Source organism: Ictalurus punctatus, chromosome 11 (assembly GCF_001660625.3).
Source record: "Ictalurus punctatus breed USDA103 chromosome 11, Coco_2.0, whole genome shotgun sequence".
In the NCBI taxonomy this organism is placed as follows: Eukaryota; Metazoa; Chordata; class Actinopteri; order Siluriformes; family Ictaluridae; genus Ictalurus; species Ictalurus punctatus.
The window spans coordinates 26,246,520-26,263,698 of NC_030426.2; the positions used below are offsets into that span (position 1 = coordinate 26,246,520).

Genomic DNA, 17,179 nt, shown 5'->3' on the forward strand with positions numbered 1-17,179 from the left:
TGTAATAAAACTCTACCAAAGAAATTATATATATTATAGATAAATCACAGTGTACATTCATTTCTACAAAACTGATTCATACAAACAACAACAACAACAACAACAACCGATAAAACATACAAAACTACATTAAAACATCACGCTGTGTTTTTTTCATCTGTACAAAAACTGATTCTGTTCACAGGAGTAAAATCTTTTTCTGTATAAAAAGAGACAGCGTTACAGAGCAGGTACAATCTGATTGGCAACACATCATCTTTAGATACTCGGTTCTATAAATAACTCGGATGATTTGTCCTCTTTAAAAAAAAAAAAAAAAAAAAATCATCATAAAAAAAGGGGGAGAATAAAGTGTCCAAGCACAAAGAGAAAAAAGATATTCAGCATCAGAGTTCCGAAAACAACGCTTCTCTGTTCGAACACGTGCGCTTCCGGATTTACAGACAGAGATTATAGACAGAGATCACTCATCTGCACGTACGGATAAATAAATATCTACAGGCTTTGACTTGTTTTCAGCATGACTGACAAAGCAGTGACGTTACAGTCTTTTCACTGGCACGTGCTTTCAGAAATTCAAGAAAACGGAGAAGAAACAGCATAAAAAACATCTAATGTGGAATTTAGCAGCAGTACAGTAAAACAAAATAAACAAACATACAGTAAATAGTTGTTTAAACCAGGGGTTGTCAAAGTTTAAGTAGTCAGGAAGCCATCTTGATGTTTTAAAAAAATATCTATCTATCTATCTATCTATCTATCAACCAATCATGGACGTGCTCAGTACGGAATGAAATTTTATGAACCCAATCCAAATACGGAAATATTTAGACTCATTATTTAATTATTTATTCGGGTCAGATCACGGAAATCACAATCCGAGCGAGGTGGTGCGATTCCGGTGTGAAAGTGAATCGACTCGCCTGTAAGTGAATCGACTCGCCTGCAGGGAGTGAATCAAACACGCCGCGTGCGTTTTGAACCGGTTATTGATATCATTATCGAATCGTTTCTTTAGCGCCGCCGGCTCCGTGCTCGGGTGATTTGTGAGATTTGACTCGGTGAGATTTGTCTCATTAAAAGGTGCGCCGTTTCATCCTAACGATTCGTTTCATTGTGTGCAGAGTGAAACGAAACCAAACGGATCAAAAGAATCAATTTCGCTCTGATCCGGATCGAGTTAGAAGACGTTTGCATTTCGTTCCAGACTAACAACTCGATATTAAATATGGTAACTTGGATAACGGTGGGTTGTGATTTCCGCCACAGTGACCTCCTGAACACTAGGGGTCCATAGAGAACCACAGGATTAAACCAACCTTTAAAACGAGAGAGAGAGAGAGAGAGAGAGAGAGAGAGAGAGAGAGAGAGAGAGCGAGGCGCGAGTGGACTCTGCGTTCGCTTCATCACTTTCACAGCTAGATCATGAACTCTAGTTCACTTCTAGTTCGTATCGATGAACGTAGAAAAGTTAAAAATGTGTGTGTTAAAAACCGCGTCCCGGTCCGCTCACAGTCCCAGCTGCATGTCGGCAAAGTTGAAGAAGTTGTCGACGTCCTGCGAGGCTGAATTTTTATTCTCAGAAACAAACACCTGTGAAGAGAACATTTCTTTAAAAAAAGTACACTACACGTATCAACATCCATGTTGTTTTTTAAACCAAATCGCTGCTTATGATGTCATCAGCACGCGACTCTGACTCCTCCCCCTCCTGAAAATCCTGACGTGCAGGCTGCGTAAGAATAATAATAATAATAATACACGACGGTATATAGGAGTTACTGTTGCGCGCCGATGTCGGTTCCCGAATCCGACGTTACCGGCTGGAAATCCGTCACCGACTGGCGCTCCGTCGCAATTTTCCTAGCGTGAAGGATACTCCCAGTTCCCAAGTTTAACAGGAATCCCAAGGGCGTGCGTTCGTCTTTGGGAGACTGTATTTTGGGATTTAGGGAATGGGATTATACACGACCCGGTGAGAACACTTCGACGACGTTTCGCCTACGAACATTACGGGCTTCGGCGCGACAGCTTTTGGATCCGGAAGCGGACACATTGAGTCGGAGGCGCGTACTGATGACATCACAGAGCGCTGAAATGTTTAATGTTTATTCGGGAGCACGTGACTTGTTCCGTAGTTACCTTTGTTCCGCTGAACACCTCATTGGCGATGATCCTACAGGCTTCCACCACGCCGTCTCCGTTCAGCTCGAGGGCCACGACGGGACCTACACACACACACACACACACACACTTTTATTCTGTCCTATTTTAAACCCTCCTCCTTTACTTTTACCTTCATCACGCACTTCAGAGGATCTATAGGACATGTTTTGAATCTGTTCGGCTGAATTAATTCGCGTCCACGAATGACAGGAGATCTTTTCTTTAAATCGGCATTTTTTATCCCTTTACAGTTACATTTAACGCCTCCCTCGCATTATAGCATGTAACGCCTCCGTCCCGACACTGGAGACTCCTTCCATAACCTTCACCATAATGATTTCTTTTTTTAGTCGGTTTCTAAAGCAGAGCGTCCTACGTGCGCACGGTTACTATAGAAACGACGACGAGTGCGTAAATAAAACGCGTTATAAACAAAGTTCCGTGCGCGTCTTCTCCCCAGTCGGATTCAAGAACTCACCCGCGCCGTGGTATAACGATGATGTGTTACGTCGTGATCGCACAGACGCTGACCCGCCCGCCGTCGTGGGTTTTTTAAAAAAAAAAAAACATTTCCGATGACTCAAACGTAAGCATGTGCTCAAACCTCAACTTCCTGTCTCTCTGCTGCTTAACATGCTTGAAAGTAGGTGTGACTCTACGATAGGATTAAAAACAACCTCGGGTTTGAAGCACAAATAAATAAACAAACAAACAAACAAACCCAAACACCTATCATTACACCCATTAGAAATGATACGTTGTGGTAAGACGGAAGACGTCTCTGACCTTTAGCCGTCCAGTCGGCGAGGTCCTCTGCGCTGTTCTGGAACACTCTGCTCACGTCTTCGGGACGCATGGACACCTCTTTGGTCTGGACCAGGACGAAGCCCTTGGCAGTCACCTGCACGTACGGAACAAAAAATTACAGAAAAGTTTCTTCGACGTATGCAAGTCGAATCTGGAGACTTGATCTCCCCAGACTCAGGTCCCAGGGTTTGTTCTCAGTTACCATGGCAACCATCCATCCATCTTCAACGGCTTAATCCTTTTCAGGGTCGCAGGGAACCTGGAGTCTATCCCAGGGAGCATGGGGCACGAGGCGGGGTACACCCTGGACAGGGAGCCAATCCATCGCAGGACACAATCACACACACACTCACACACCCATTCATACACTACGGACACTTTAGACACGCCGATCAGCCTACCATGCATGTGTTTGGACTGGGGGAGGAAACCCCCGCAGCACGGGGAGAACATGCACACTCCGCACACACAGGGCCACGGGAATCGACCTTGGCGGTGTGAGGCGAACGTGCTAACCACTAAGCCACCGTGCGCCCATGGCAACCATTCAAAAAAAAAAAAAAAAAAAAAAAAAAAAAAGAAAAGGTTAGGAATATATATTAAAAACCCTCCACGTGGTGTTGTGCTGTTCCAGGAAATGGAATTTTTCTTATCCGTTTACAGTTACATTTAACGTTCTGTGAAACAAGACGGTTCCTTTTCTCAGTTCCGTCAGAGCAGCTACAAACCCCAAAGCGTTCCCTCACCAGCCTCTCGGTTTTCTCCCTCTCCCTTTTTACATTTTATTTTCTTATCGAGAAACCACCATGCCTAAACCCCTCCATCCTGAAAGAGGTCATGCCCAAAAGTATGTGCACCCCTGACCATCCCACCCTACCCCCCATCTCCCTCACCCCTTGCCACAAAGTTGGAACGTTCATCCAAGAAGAAGAACAACACACGAGCGAGCGTGATGATCGAGTGTCTGCGAACTTTTACATTCATTTTGACATGGACGAGGTGACTGTGATGGGTTAGGGTCTGGTCTTCACGGTCGTGCGTCTAATGTAATGAAGAAACGACGACTCCAGCGAGTGCTGCTGTAAAATCGTTGAGTGTCGAATTTCACACTGAAATCATTGCTGTCAGTTTCCCCTTATGACGAAAGCTTCCTGTTCTCAATAATAAAAAAGAACAGCGAGAGAGAGCGAGTCCTTTAAAGGGCACGTCCACAGAACTGGTATGAATGTTCTTGTTTTTATGTGATGACTAAGAATTTAAGACACAAAAAGTTGTTTTAGTGCTCATGGATGCGGGTGTTGTCTCGGTGTACGGGGACGATGATACGGTTCCCTTTTTTCCTCAGGTTTTGAGCAATAATCAGATTTACATTTACGTGTCTTACCCACAAACACACCCCAACTCAGACCCCGCTCAAACAGCCGCTCAGACCCCCCCCCCCACCTGCTCAGACCCCGCTCAGACACCCGCACAGACCCCCACCCCCAGACCCCACTCAATAACACCCACTCAAACACCCGCTCAGACCCCCCCCGCCTGCTCAGACCCCACTCAAACACACCGGCTCAGACACCCCCCCCCCCCCCAGACCCCGCTCAAACACACCGGCTCAGACCCCCACCCCCCCAGACCCCGCTCAGACACACCGGCTCAGACCCCTCCCCCCCCCCCAGACCCCGCTCAGACACACCGGCTCAGACCCCCCCCCCCCCCCCCCCCCCCAGACCCCGCTCAGACACACCGGCTCAGACCCCCACCCCCCCCAGACCCCGCTCAGACACACCGGCTCAGACCCCCACCCCCCCCAGACCCCGCTCAGACACACCGGCTCAGACCCCCACCCCCCCCAGACCCCGCTCAGACACACCGGCTCAGACCCCCACCCCCCCCAGACCCCGCTCAGACACACCGGCTCAGACCCCCACCCCCCCCAGACCCCGCTCAGACACACCGGCTCAGACCCCCCCCCCCCCCCAGACCCCGCTCAGACACACCGGCTCAGACCCCCACCCCCCCCAGACCCCGCTCAGACACACCGGCTCAGACCCCCACCCCCCCCAGACCCCGCTCAGACACACCGGCTCAGACCCCCACCCCCCCCAGACCCCGCTCAGACACACCGGCTCAGACCCCCACCCCCCCAGACCCCGCTCAGACACACCGGCTCAGACCCCCACCCCCCCCAGACCCCGCTCAGAAATAATGAATAGAAATGAATTACAAACATTTTTCGTATATAAAAGCGCTCACACTTGAAGTGTACAGTTACAGTGTAATTAGATTCGGAGTAGATTTACCCCCAATATATTACAGTCATTTTAATCACTGCATCTGTAAAGTAAATATCACACACTGTCTGTCTGTCTCTCCGTCTGTCGGTCTCTCTCTCACTGTGTGTCTGTCTCGCGCTCTCTCTCTCTCTCTCTGGGTGTGGTAGCTGTAAGAAACATTTCATTTCCCATTGTGGTTAATAAACGTCCATCTTTTGAAAATAACACATCAGCCTTTTTTATTTTTTATATATATATATATATATATATAGCTAGCTTTAGGGACATTTTAGTAAAAAGGAAGTTAGAGAAGTTCCCCGGAGGAAGATGAGGCATGTGATCATATTTCGTGTTAAGACACGTTTAGAATGTCAAAGAAGCGGCTGAGAGTTAAGAGGAAAATCTCAGTTTAAAATAAGTTTACTAATAATAATAATAATAATAATAATAATAACAGTAAGAGCCTGACAGATGTAGGTTAGGTTAGTAGATGTCAACTCCTGCTCTTAAACAAGATTACTAGTTTGAAGTGTTTTTGATTTAGTGTCACTCACGTGTCACTCACGATAGTAATTAATCTGCTTTAAACCTCTTTACGCTTTTATTAAATCCGTTTTAATCATCTTACCAGCTCCAACTCCATTTCATTCATTTCTAAGGAGAAGAAAAAAAAAAAAAATCCAGAAATGAATTTCATTCCATCCTAATGTCTACTCTTTTCTTCCCCCGTCATTCATCAGTCACGCTTTTCCACGCGGATTTACTCTTAAATCGTCCGTGCGTGCGTTCGCACGACAAATTCAGGGGGTGTTCATACGGACCCCGTGACGTCGTCAAAAACCGCCCGTGGCCTACTCGTGCTCCTGAGCATTTGCGAATGTACGCGTGTAAGTAGTCTAGCGCGTGTACGCCTCGACGTGATGGACTTCGAGGCGTATGATTCACGTGGATCTCTGCGCTTGCACGTGGGGAATATACTGTCTGCTTTAAACGATGTATTTATGTAGGTTTACAGCATTTAGCACACGCCCTTATCCAAAAACACATCCTCACGCCTCGCCGCGGATCGACAGCACTGCCGAGAACGTTTCAAGAAAACCAGTCGTTTTATTGTACTGCCATTAATTAAAGAATATTTTATGAAAAGAAAGAGAGAGAGAGAGAGAGTCAGCTGATACACACCCGTACATTAAGACGAATAAAAACAATCGTTCGACGTTGAGAAAGGAAATGGCTGACGGAGGATTTACGGATCGTTTTTAATTATTATTATTATTATTAATTATATATTATTAAATGTTTGTACTGGCAACTTAAATAACAAAAATAACTTCCACTTCTGTTTTTCGTCTGTCCTTACCCCGATTGTTCGTTTCATACTCCCAGTTGTCCTTGCGCACGACCTTTTATGGAGTTTTGTGGGCGTCGCTAAATGCAAATGAGCTGTGCCTGGAGCACGTGTCGCGCTTTACAGCTGAAGCTTTTGTACGTTCGGCGGAAGAGTTTAGTTTCACGCAGGTCTTTACTGAAAGGTCGAGAAACAAACTGAAGTTCCTCACGGAAATGCTGAAATAAACGTATTTTATGCTCAAGCTCTGCAGTTAACGGAACGTTTCTCGTTCAGCGGCGCTCTCCACCCTTCTACACCCTTTACCTCGTCGATGAGCTTGCGAGCGTTGGCCGTGGTGTAATCTCCAGCGAAGAAGACGAACAAGCAGGACTCCTCGCTCTCCTTTCTCCTCCCTCCTTTGGTCAACGGGATGATGCTGCGGTTCTTCTCAGCGGACACGCGGACGCTCTTAAACTCCGACTCGGGATCCGGGAGAGGAACGTGCTCCGACACGGCGGCGTCCTCGGCCAGTAGGCTCCAGTTGGTCTCGCCCGACACGGGCGTGAAGTCGTGGATGTTGCTCCAGTTGTTGTTGAAGATGCTCAGCCCCGCGTCCTTGAAGTGGAAGGCCAGCTCGGGGTAATAGTACTGAAAGCAGCCGAACTTCATGCCTGTAGAAGACTCGACGATGGGCTGCGTGGCACAGCACAGAAACACGTCCATTTTCTTGCAGTCCCTCGTGCGGAACTGCTGGCACGCCACCACGCACTTAACGTCTCTGCAGTTTCGGAAGAAGACGCTGCCTCGGACGGGGCCGAGCACGATGCGGCAGTTGACGCAGTCGTCGACGTTGACCGCGGCCGAGTGGTCGAACACGTAGATGTTACAGTTCTCGCATTCTTGGATGATGAACTGCTGGCCGTTCAGAGTTCCGGGCAGACGGCCTACGGTCGCATCCTTCAAACCGCTCAGCGTGAAGTCCTTCGGATCAACCTGCATGACGAGAGGAAGATGATACGATACGGTCAGGGATGTTGGGCTAAACCTCGTCTAGGTTTTATTGTTCTGCGTGTTTTTTGTTTGTTTGTTAAAACGAAAAAGCTTTCGTTTTCGGTTTTGACAAGTGACGAGAGAGAAGAGCGAGCGAGCGCTTCCTGGAGCGTAAAAAAATACCGTAGATACTTCAGTAAGAATTACCTCACCCCACACCCGTGTGTAAAACTAACCCGGTCCGAGCAGCGCGTAAGTGTGGGTCGATCTGACACGGCGCGTCGGTATCAGGGCAGACGCGCGTTTTCCACGTCAACCCGCCGTCATGCCTCGCTTTCCTTAAACGTCAGCTAGCGGACATTGTACACATCTCATCATATACATATATTTATATATATATGATCAGACGCAGCTTAGCGTGCTTGTGTAATAAAATGACATGCGTGTTGTTGGGTAACATTCTTAACGTTTTTCACAGAACCTATTTAAAAGATGTTGTGCCAGATGTTTGCGCTTAAAGGAAGGAATCACCGCTGGAGTTTTCCCTTCTCGTGCACGAATTAAAACCTACGTGTATCAGTTGTACGACACGTAGCGAATAAAAACGCTCAGAACGTTACAAAGCGCCGACACTACGCCGTCACAATACGTTAGGTCATAAAGTTTGAAAATGGACAGGCCTGCCCTCGAAGGTTGTGCCGATTTTGGTGCAAGCGCACTCGCTACATACAGCACCGGGGGAAAATATGGGATGAGTCAACCGTAACGTGTGAACTAATTTGCCAGTGAGATCACCAAGCAGGAAGTGAGGCAAGATTTCAGCAACGGCCTGACCTATTACTGTGGACTTCCTCCATTTTATGGTAAGAGGAGGGGCCGGAAAGTGCTTTGCCCCCTTAATCGCTGCAAGTTCTTCGTCCTTGCTTTTATTTTCGGGATTCAGATCTGGCAAGACGCACCGTTCACGTGTCAATACGGACAAAAACGTCCCCATTGAAGCCCAGTCAAACTGGAATATTTAATCCCAGTGACGTTTAAGCATAAAATCACGCGTTCTGTGTTAACAGGCTTTTATTTTGTTGTTGACGTTTCAAAACATTGAAATTTTTCCCCCCTGAAATACTTCATTAAGAATTACCGTTTGTGTGAAAAAGGCAATTTTTCACGCAAACATACTACGATCAGGGCCGATTATATCCCGTCAATCAAAAGGGGGGCGGGAAAACACCTCGGATCCGTGCTGTGTGTAAAGATGTCGTCTCTCTCTCGTGTGGTATTACTTTGTCGTCGAGTCAATTTTTTTTTTTTGTGGACATGCTGGATTAAATTTTTTTATTTATTTATTTATTTTAAATAAATGAAGATTAGGTCTCTTGATTAGGACATTTGAATGATGACGACCCCACCCCCCAATCTCCACCCATTTTCACCCAGTGGAAGCCCATAAAGTGTTTAATAAGACAACAACATGACTGACAGGAAGCTCATCCAAACACAAACAAGGATTCCGGACCGGAACGCGGTTTTCCGAACGGATTTTCTCAGCCATTAATACACTTCGGCTAAACCCAGGACCTGACACGGTCTTCTTTTAGCTTGTATCTTTAAAGTTATTTGTACAATTAGGAAATTTAGAAAATGAACTAAGGCACCTTTAAAGCAATGCAGTCATGTCCACAGGGTTAACATTAGGATGTTAAGGCTCATTAGGAGTTCATATTAGGCGTATGTTTTGGACACAAGAGGCCTCATGACGCCAATTAGCTCCATCTGTTTTTAGAAAGCTTAAACAGGAGGTTCATTATCTCTCTCTCTCTCTCTCTCTCTCTCTCTCTCTCTCTCTCTCTCTCTCTCACCTTATCCCGTTTGTCCCAGCTGTACTGTTTGGGTTCCTCTTGGTTACCGTTGGTGTTGTTGGTTTCAGGAGCGTTATTACTCGTAGAGACGTCCGAAGCCAGCGCAGGGTCTTTATCCGGAGATTTTCTCCTTGACTTTTTCGAGAAAAAGCACCCCATGCTTCGAAAATCACCTCTTAATTTGAAAATAACTTTAAAACACCCCCCACCAGACACCAGCAGCACTTCGTCACACAGCCGCGTCGACCTAACAAATCACTAACGCCCGTAAACCAGAGCGCTTCCCGTTTCCTAACGCTCGCCCAGCCAGCCAATCATCAACCACCTAGCGCGCGAGCACAGAGCCAGCCAATCATCAACCACCTAGCGCTCGAGCACAGAGCCAGCCAATCACATGCGCTCTGCTCTCTGCAAGTACTCTCCTCGCGCACGACTCCCATGGCAACTCATTTGCATCTCTCTCTCTCGCTCTCGCTCTCTGATTGGATGATACGTGAGCGGTAAAAAGAACCGTTCAACATAGTGATTCTTTTGAGTGATTCGAATCACGAAAATGATTCGTTCAGGATTCCATTCATTTGCATGACTGACGTTTGTAAATTTGTGAGGTTATTTCTTATCAAGTGAGACATTCTGTGGAGTGAAATGTTTTGCAATTTGAAAAAGATTCGGGTAAACCGTTCGACATAGTGATTCTTTTTTTTTCTTTCTTTTTTTTTTTTTTTTTTTTAAAGTGATTTGAATCACTAAAATGATTCTTTCAAGATTCAATTAATTATGCATGAATGTGCATTATAAAATTTCCATGACTGACGTTTATAAATTTGTGAGGATATTTCTTCTCATATGAAACATTCTGTGTCGTGAAATGTTTTGGTTCAACATATTGATTCTTTTTTTGTTAAAGTGATTCGAGTCACTAAAATGATTTGTCCAGGATTCAAATAATTTGCACGACTGACGTCGTTTGTAATTTTGTGAGGTTATTTCATATCACATGAGATTCTCCAATCATCCATCCATCCATCTTCTATACCGCTTTATCCTTTTCAGGGTCACGGGGGAACCTGGAGTCTATCCCAGGGAGCATCGGGAACAAGGCGGGGTACACCCTGGACAGGGTGCCAATCCATCGCAGGGCACAATCACACACACACTCACACACCCATTCATACACTACGGACACTACAGACACGCCGATCAGCCTACCATGGATGTGTTTGTACAGGGGGAGGAAACCGGAGTACCCGGAGGAAACCCCCGCAGCACGGGGAGATGGGTGGATTGATGGATGAACTAATCCGCACTAATCTGGATGGCTGCAGCTCTAATTTGCGTATATATAAAATCTATTTCTTATTAAATTAAACATCCTGATAATTCCATGTAGGTAAATGTTTACATCCATTATAAATGAAGGATCGTTTTGACATTTCTACATTTACTATTAGTATATTTTGTTTTGCAGTCTGAATTATGACGGTTTCATTTCGCTGTAAATGGTTGTAAGTGGATTTCTCAGCCTGAACAGAAACCGAAACAAATCTCTAGCAATTCCACCACATGAAAAAAAAAAAAATGAATAAGAGACACCTGACACGCTTCTGGGGTTTAGACAGAAACAGAGCGGTATTTTGAATATGACGCTTGATTATGCACATGTATAGTTTCCTTAAACACCTTCTGAGGTGCCATTTGAGTTTCGGTGATGTTACATGTGTGTAAAATAAAGATAATACCCATGTTAAACACGGATAAAGTGTCCTTAACAACAAGCCGTGTCCATATTTTAGATAAATAACTACTACTACGACTACTGCAGGGAAACACCACACACGGTTAAGAAAAATACCTTGACGGAAGTTATGCAAGTCTGCTCTTGGAATTCCAGAAAGGTGTCGAATGTATAATGTAGAAATACCTCGGCCTTGTTGTTGACGGCTTGTGAAGTGGTGCGGCGTTCCCTTCTGCTCGATGTGAGGCACAGTTGCACATTTCAGGTTTATGTAGACACATCACACCATTTTGTGTATGGGTCAGAGGGTCTTCCATACATATCTGGAACACCTGTACACCTGCACATCATAATCGGCCAATCGTCTGGCAGCAGCGCGGTGCATGAAGTCGTGCAGATACAGGTCAACAGCGTCAGTTCTAACGTTTACTTCAAACATCAAAGTCTGATCTCTGCGACTTTAACCGTGGCCTGGTTGTCGGTACCGGATGGTCTGGTTTCACACACAACAGTGTCTAGAGTTGACACAGAACAGTGCGAAAAACAAAAATCTTCGAGTGTGCGACAGTTACGTTTACGTTTACGTTTATTCCTTCAGCAGACGCTCTTATCCGGAGCGACTTACAAATGAGGAAACACAAGCAAAGCGATATATCCAGTTCTGCGCCTTGTTGATGACAGAGATGAGAGAGGAAACTGGCCACATGGGGTTCGAGCTGCCAGGAAGGATATAATAATAACTCATATAATCACTCTTTACGTCCGTGATGAGCAGAAAAGCATCTCAGCATGCACAAAACGTCGAACCGCGAGGTGGATGAGCTACAACAGTACAAGACCACATCGGGTTCCTCGAGCGTCAGCCAAGAACAGGAATCTGAGGCTATCATGGGCACAGGGTCCTTAGATTAGGGGAAAAAACACAGGATGTTTTTATTTGGTTTTCCGCACCATTTTGCGTAAACTCCGCAGACTGTTGTGTCACAAAGAGATCAGACTTTTTCTTCATGCTGATGTTTGATGTGAACATTAAGCCAAGCTCTTGACCTGTATGGGTAGGATTTTATAGGTGTTTTTCTGCTCACCACGGTTGGAAAGAGTAATTATTTGAGTTACTTTTCAGCTTCATCCGGTCTCACCGGATGTTTTCTTTATTGCTGAGCCTGTTGTGTGTGAAAATCCCACACGAGCGGTATCTGAAATATGCAGAGATGCCTCACGGTGTTCCTTTAGCAACTCTTATGGCCTTAATTCTTCTCACCAGAGGCCAAAAAATGGTACTTGTGCCTGTGTTGAGCGTTGAATTTATTTGTGATGTCACAATCTACAGTCGTGGTTAATGACTCATATGAACGAAGACACTCGGTGCTTTAAGAATTTGCAGTTTTTCCAAAAGTCTTTCTTCTTTTTTTTTTAACACAGAATGATTTACGATCAAAAAAGCTTTAGTTGTGCTGTCTGTTTTATCTCTATACCCGTCTTAGGCCCTGTTTACACGAGTGCGAAAACGGCGGCGTTTCCGCCACGTTTCAGAAACCATCTCCGTCCACGCTGCACGACCGAATACGCACGTCACATGACCGTTCGTGCACACTGGGCATGCGCATACAGTGTAAGTGTAAACAGGAAGTCGGTTGCTAGTCCAAACCGGCGTTCCGTGTAGGGCTTACGCCGCTGGAAATGAGATTCGTTGGCGATCGCTCTAATCGTAGCTCGCCTCTTGCGCATGTAGCAGCTGCGGTATTCGTGTTGTCTCTGTGTTGATGTGGATACGATCGAGGAAGCGTAACGGTCGTACGGTAAGGGTTTGACGAATCAGGGAAGGATACGCGATGATCCAGAAGACCCGATCAGGGTGTGAACGTGGGCGGAGCCACATCTTCGTTTTCAGAAGTCTTCGTTTTGGTCCGTTTACGCTGAAACGCGAGCCCGGAGTTTTCAGACTAAAACGGGGTCTTCGGCGTTTCCAGAAGTCTCCGTTTTCGAGGGTTGAAAACGCCGGTGTAGTCTAGACCAGGGGTTCCCAAACTTTTCCGGGGCAAGGCCCCCCAAATGGCATTAAAATTTGATCGAGGCCCCCCTTTTGCAAGATGTCTTTAAAACACATTAAAAATACAGACTTCTGAATATATCCCCCTTTTTTTTAAATTAATAATTACATCTTAACATTACATTACATTAGGAATTGATTGTGTGTGTGTGTGTGTGTGTGTGTGTGTGGTTGTCTGAGAGTGAGAAAGAGAAAACATACATTTATTTTTCACACCAAATTGTTGATGACCCCCGGGCGCCCCCTGGCGGCGGCCACGTTGAAAACCACTGCAGTAGATTGTCACTGCTTAACATTCATTTTTTTTTAAAGCCGCACATACACCAGAATTTGCTTCTTTTATAAACTGATATAGCACCGAAACACAGGAAATGACCTTAATAAATATTTTTTGAGCAAACCCAAAGTAAAAATGTAATTAATTGTCAATCTAAAAAGTGTATTTAATCAGAAGGTTTGAGTGAACCTGTTACTTATTGCTGAATTCCTCATATTAAAAAATGCTGACGCTGGATTTTAAAGATTGCTTTTGGTGAAAAAAGGAAACATTTTAAGCGTTAAAAAACCGATGACTCTTCGTTTCATTTTCATATAAAGGAAACTGCAGCGTCCTGTTTGTTCATGCGTGCGACTCAGAGTCAGATTTCACTGCCACTAAAACATACTGTGTATCAAAGCAGATATGATCAGGTCCTGTTACAGTGGAGTAAGTCCATTTTAAAGGAGTGGTATGTCAAGTTTGAAAGTGTTTCTAGAGCAGAAATAATATTATGATCTCAAACATCATATAACATCATCTATAACATCATCAGGTGATATGTGATATGTACGGCTTACGTTGTTTATTGGCTGTGAAAAATTGTCTTTATTGTTGAACGTTTTGATCTTTTGTTCAAAAAATTCACAAAAATACTCTGCTCTCATGGATCTCAAACAACTGCAAACACAACACTGGTTTATCCAAAAAAAAAAAAGTGTTAAATATAGGTGTGCAAGAATTATTGGAACCCTTTTAGTAAATACTTTGTGCTAGCTCCCTTTGCCGAGATAACAGCTCTGAGTCTTCTCCTATAACGCTGATGAGGTTGGAGAATACATGGCGAGGGATCTGAGAGCGTTCCTCCATACAGAATCTCTCCAGATCCTTCACATTTCGAGGTCCACGCTGGTGGACTCTCCTCTTCAGTTCACCCCACAGGTGTTCTATGGGGTTCAGGTCAGGGGACTGGGATGGTCAGGGCAGGACCTTGATTTTGTGGTCAGTAAACCATTTCTGTGTTGATGTTGATGATGTTTTGGATCATCGTCCTGCTGGAAGATCCAACCACGGCCCATTTGAAGCTTTCTGGCAGAGGCGGTCAGGTTTTTATTTAATATCTGTTGATATTTGATAGAGTCCATGATGCCATGTGTCCTAACAACATGTCCAGGTCCTCTGGCAGAAAAACAGCCCCAAAACATCAAAGATCCTCCTCCATATTTAACTGTGGGCATGAGGTACTTTTCCATACGGCTACCTCTCTGTGTGCTCCAAAACCACCTCTGTGTTTATTACCAAAAAGCTCTATTCTGGTTTCATCTGACCGTAGAACCCGATCCCATTTGAAGTTCCAGTAGTGTCGGCACACTGAAGACGCTCGAGTTTGTTTTTGGATGAGAGTAGAGGCTTTTTTCTTCAAACCCTTCCAAACAGCTTGTGGTGATGTCGGTGACTTCAGATTGTAGTTTTGGAGACTTTCTGACCCCAAGACACGACTAACTTCTGCAGTTCTCCAGCTGTGATCCTTGGAGATGTTTTATCCACTCGAACCATCCTCTTCACAGTGTGTTGAGACGATACAGACACACGTCCAATTCCAGGTCGATTTATAACATTTCCAGTCGACTGGAACTTCTTAATTGCCCTGATGGTGAAATGGGCGTTTTCAATGCTTGTGCTATTTTCTAATAGACACTTCCCATTGTGTGAAGCTCAACAACCTTTTGCAGCACATCACAGCTATATTCCTCTCTCTTACCCATTGTTATGAATGTCTAAGGACATTTGGCCTATGTTTTACCTCATATTTATACCCCTGTGAAACAGGAAGTCATGCTTGAACAATTTCCTGTTCCTAGTCACCCAGGTGTACTAAAAAAAGAGTAAAATATCAATGGGAATATACTTCATATCAATATCAATATCAATATCAATGGGAATATATCAGTGTCAATAATTGTTGCACATCTATATTTAACAAATATTTTTTGATAAACCTGTGTTGTGTTTGCAATTGTTTGATATTTATGTGAATTTTGTTAACAAAAGATCAAAAGGTTCAACAATAAAGACAATTTTTTTAAATAAAAAATTATTTTAAAAAATACCTTTAATCCCCAGTGCAGTGTCTGTCCACACGGGGGCGCCATGCTGATTAAACACTTCAGCTCCGAGTCTGATTTCGAACTGTTTCATTCCAGACATTTGGAATCGACTCTGATTCTAAGAGTCGATTCTATAGAACATCTTTCTCAGTTCCAAAAACATAAACCGCAAGACAGAAAAGGAGATCTTGTTAAATGCGCAGTGCATTAATAAGAAAGTACATGTAATATAATGTCATTAATAAATAGGACAAATAAAAGACAAAGTACCTTTATTTGATTCAATTTGAACATTTATTCACACATTATGAAGAGTTGACGCTTGTCAAATGACCTTAGAGCCTTAGAGACGGTAGCTTTAATACACTGGAGCATCGGTGACCTTGTTTTATTGTAATCCACTGTACATTTTTGTAATACATGTTTTATTTTGATTTTTTCCCCCATATTTTTCTTTAAGCAAATTTATTTCAATGTGAGCTTCTGAGTCGATTTACGACTCCCGACACCTGTAATTGGAGATTCAAATCTCTTTTCATCAAAGAATCGAATCTATTTGGAATCGACTCTGAAGCTAAGAAGTCGATTCTATACACTGAAACAAAGTTTCCGAAAGTCGATCTGAAACTGTACCCATCCACTGCGCAGTATTTATGCAAATCAGTTTCACTGTATGGAATCGACTCCACAGCGTCGGAGTCGATTCACAACTCATAACGCCTGTAATTGGAGATTCGAATCTCTTTGGTGTCGACGCTGAAACATAGGAGTCGATTCCATACACTTGAACTCATTTTCCGAAAGACAGTCTGAAACTGTACCCTATACACTACGCAGTCGTCTTCACGCAAATAAGCTTTAGTGTCTGGAATCGACTCCAAAGCTTTTGAATCGATTCACAATCCCCAAGCAGTGCGACCGAAGAGTCGAATCTCTTTGGTATCGACTCTCAGCTCTAGTCTCGCTTTCTTGACAATACCTTGCAGCAGGCAGCACCACGGCCCCGGAGGGAGCTTTAGCATCACGCACGATGGAGGCAGCTATCAGCCCGAAACCTTGGAGGAACCTCTGGAGGAGCAGCTCAGGGCTTGTGGCTGTAATATTGTTCTTAAGCCGTGCGGCTTGGGTAAGAGCGGAGGACGGAGCGATGGAGGAGCTGGCCACGGAGAAGGAGGCAGAGGAAAGTCACCGCCAGGACAGCGTCAATTTACTCACATTTATTTTGCTGCTGACGCTGACCATTTTGACAATATGGCTCTTCAAACACAGGCGAGTGCGTTTCCTGCACGAAACCGGCCTGGCTATGATTTACGGTAAGAAATTACGCAGAAAAAAACCCCTAAAAATGCACGCGTTAAATCTTTTACCGTGAATATGTATTAGCGGTCTCATATGAATGACGTTGACTAGCCTGCTAGCTGCTGCTAATCCCAACATCAGCGCAGACTCTTTTGAACACCAAATGACACCGAAAAATAAATAGCAATCATATCCAGTATGTTCATGTTTAATGTAAAAAAATTTTTTACATTTAATTCTCAAGTCACTTTGTGTTTTCCGGATTTGGACCCTGCTAACCAGTTTTTAGAACGTTCTAGTACATTGAAGGTA

The 17,179-nt window shown here is 44.5% G+C and overlaps 2 protein-coding genes across 3 annotated transcripts in view; one reads left to right on the forward strand and one right to left on the reverse strand.

Moving 5' to 3' along the window:
• rp2 (RP2 activator of ARL3 GTPase) lies at positions 1–9,722 on the reverse strand. Its single transcript, XM_017480408.3, has 5 exons — positions 9,420–9,722; positions 6,898–7,566; positions 2,953–3,067; positions 2,143–2,228; positions 1–1,593 (listed from the first exon to the last, which is right to left on the reverse strand). The coding sequence occupies exons 1-5, from the start codon at positions 9,576–9,578 to the stop codon at positions 1,510–1,512; spliced, it is 1,113 nt and encodes a 370-aa protein (XP_017335897.1). The 5' UTR covers positions 9,579–9,722; the 3' UTR covers positions 1–1,509.
• A 6,636-nt stretch (positions 9,723–16,358) lies between these two features.
• Positions 16,359–17,179, forward strand: part of slc9a7 (solute carrier family 9 member 7) — a 58,278-nt gene continuing 57,457 nt past the window's right edge. Inside the window, exon 1 of one of the 2 annotated variants that reach the window (XM_017479737.3) lies at positions 16,359–16,881. In XM_017479737.3, the coding sequence (XP_017335226.1) occupies positions 16,599–16,881 (283 nt within the window). In that variant the 5' untranslated portion in view covers positions 16,359–16,598. The remainder of the gene's footprint in view (positions 16,882–17,179) is intronic. The other variant, XM_047158358.2, reaches the window with a different exon arrangement.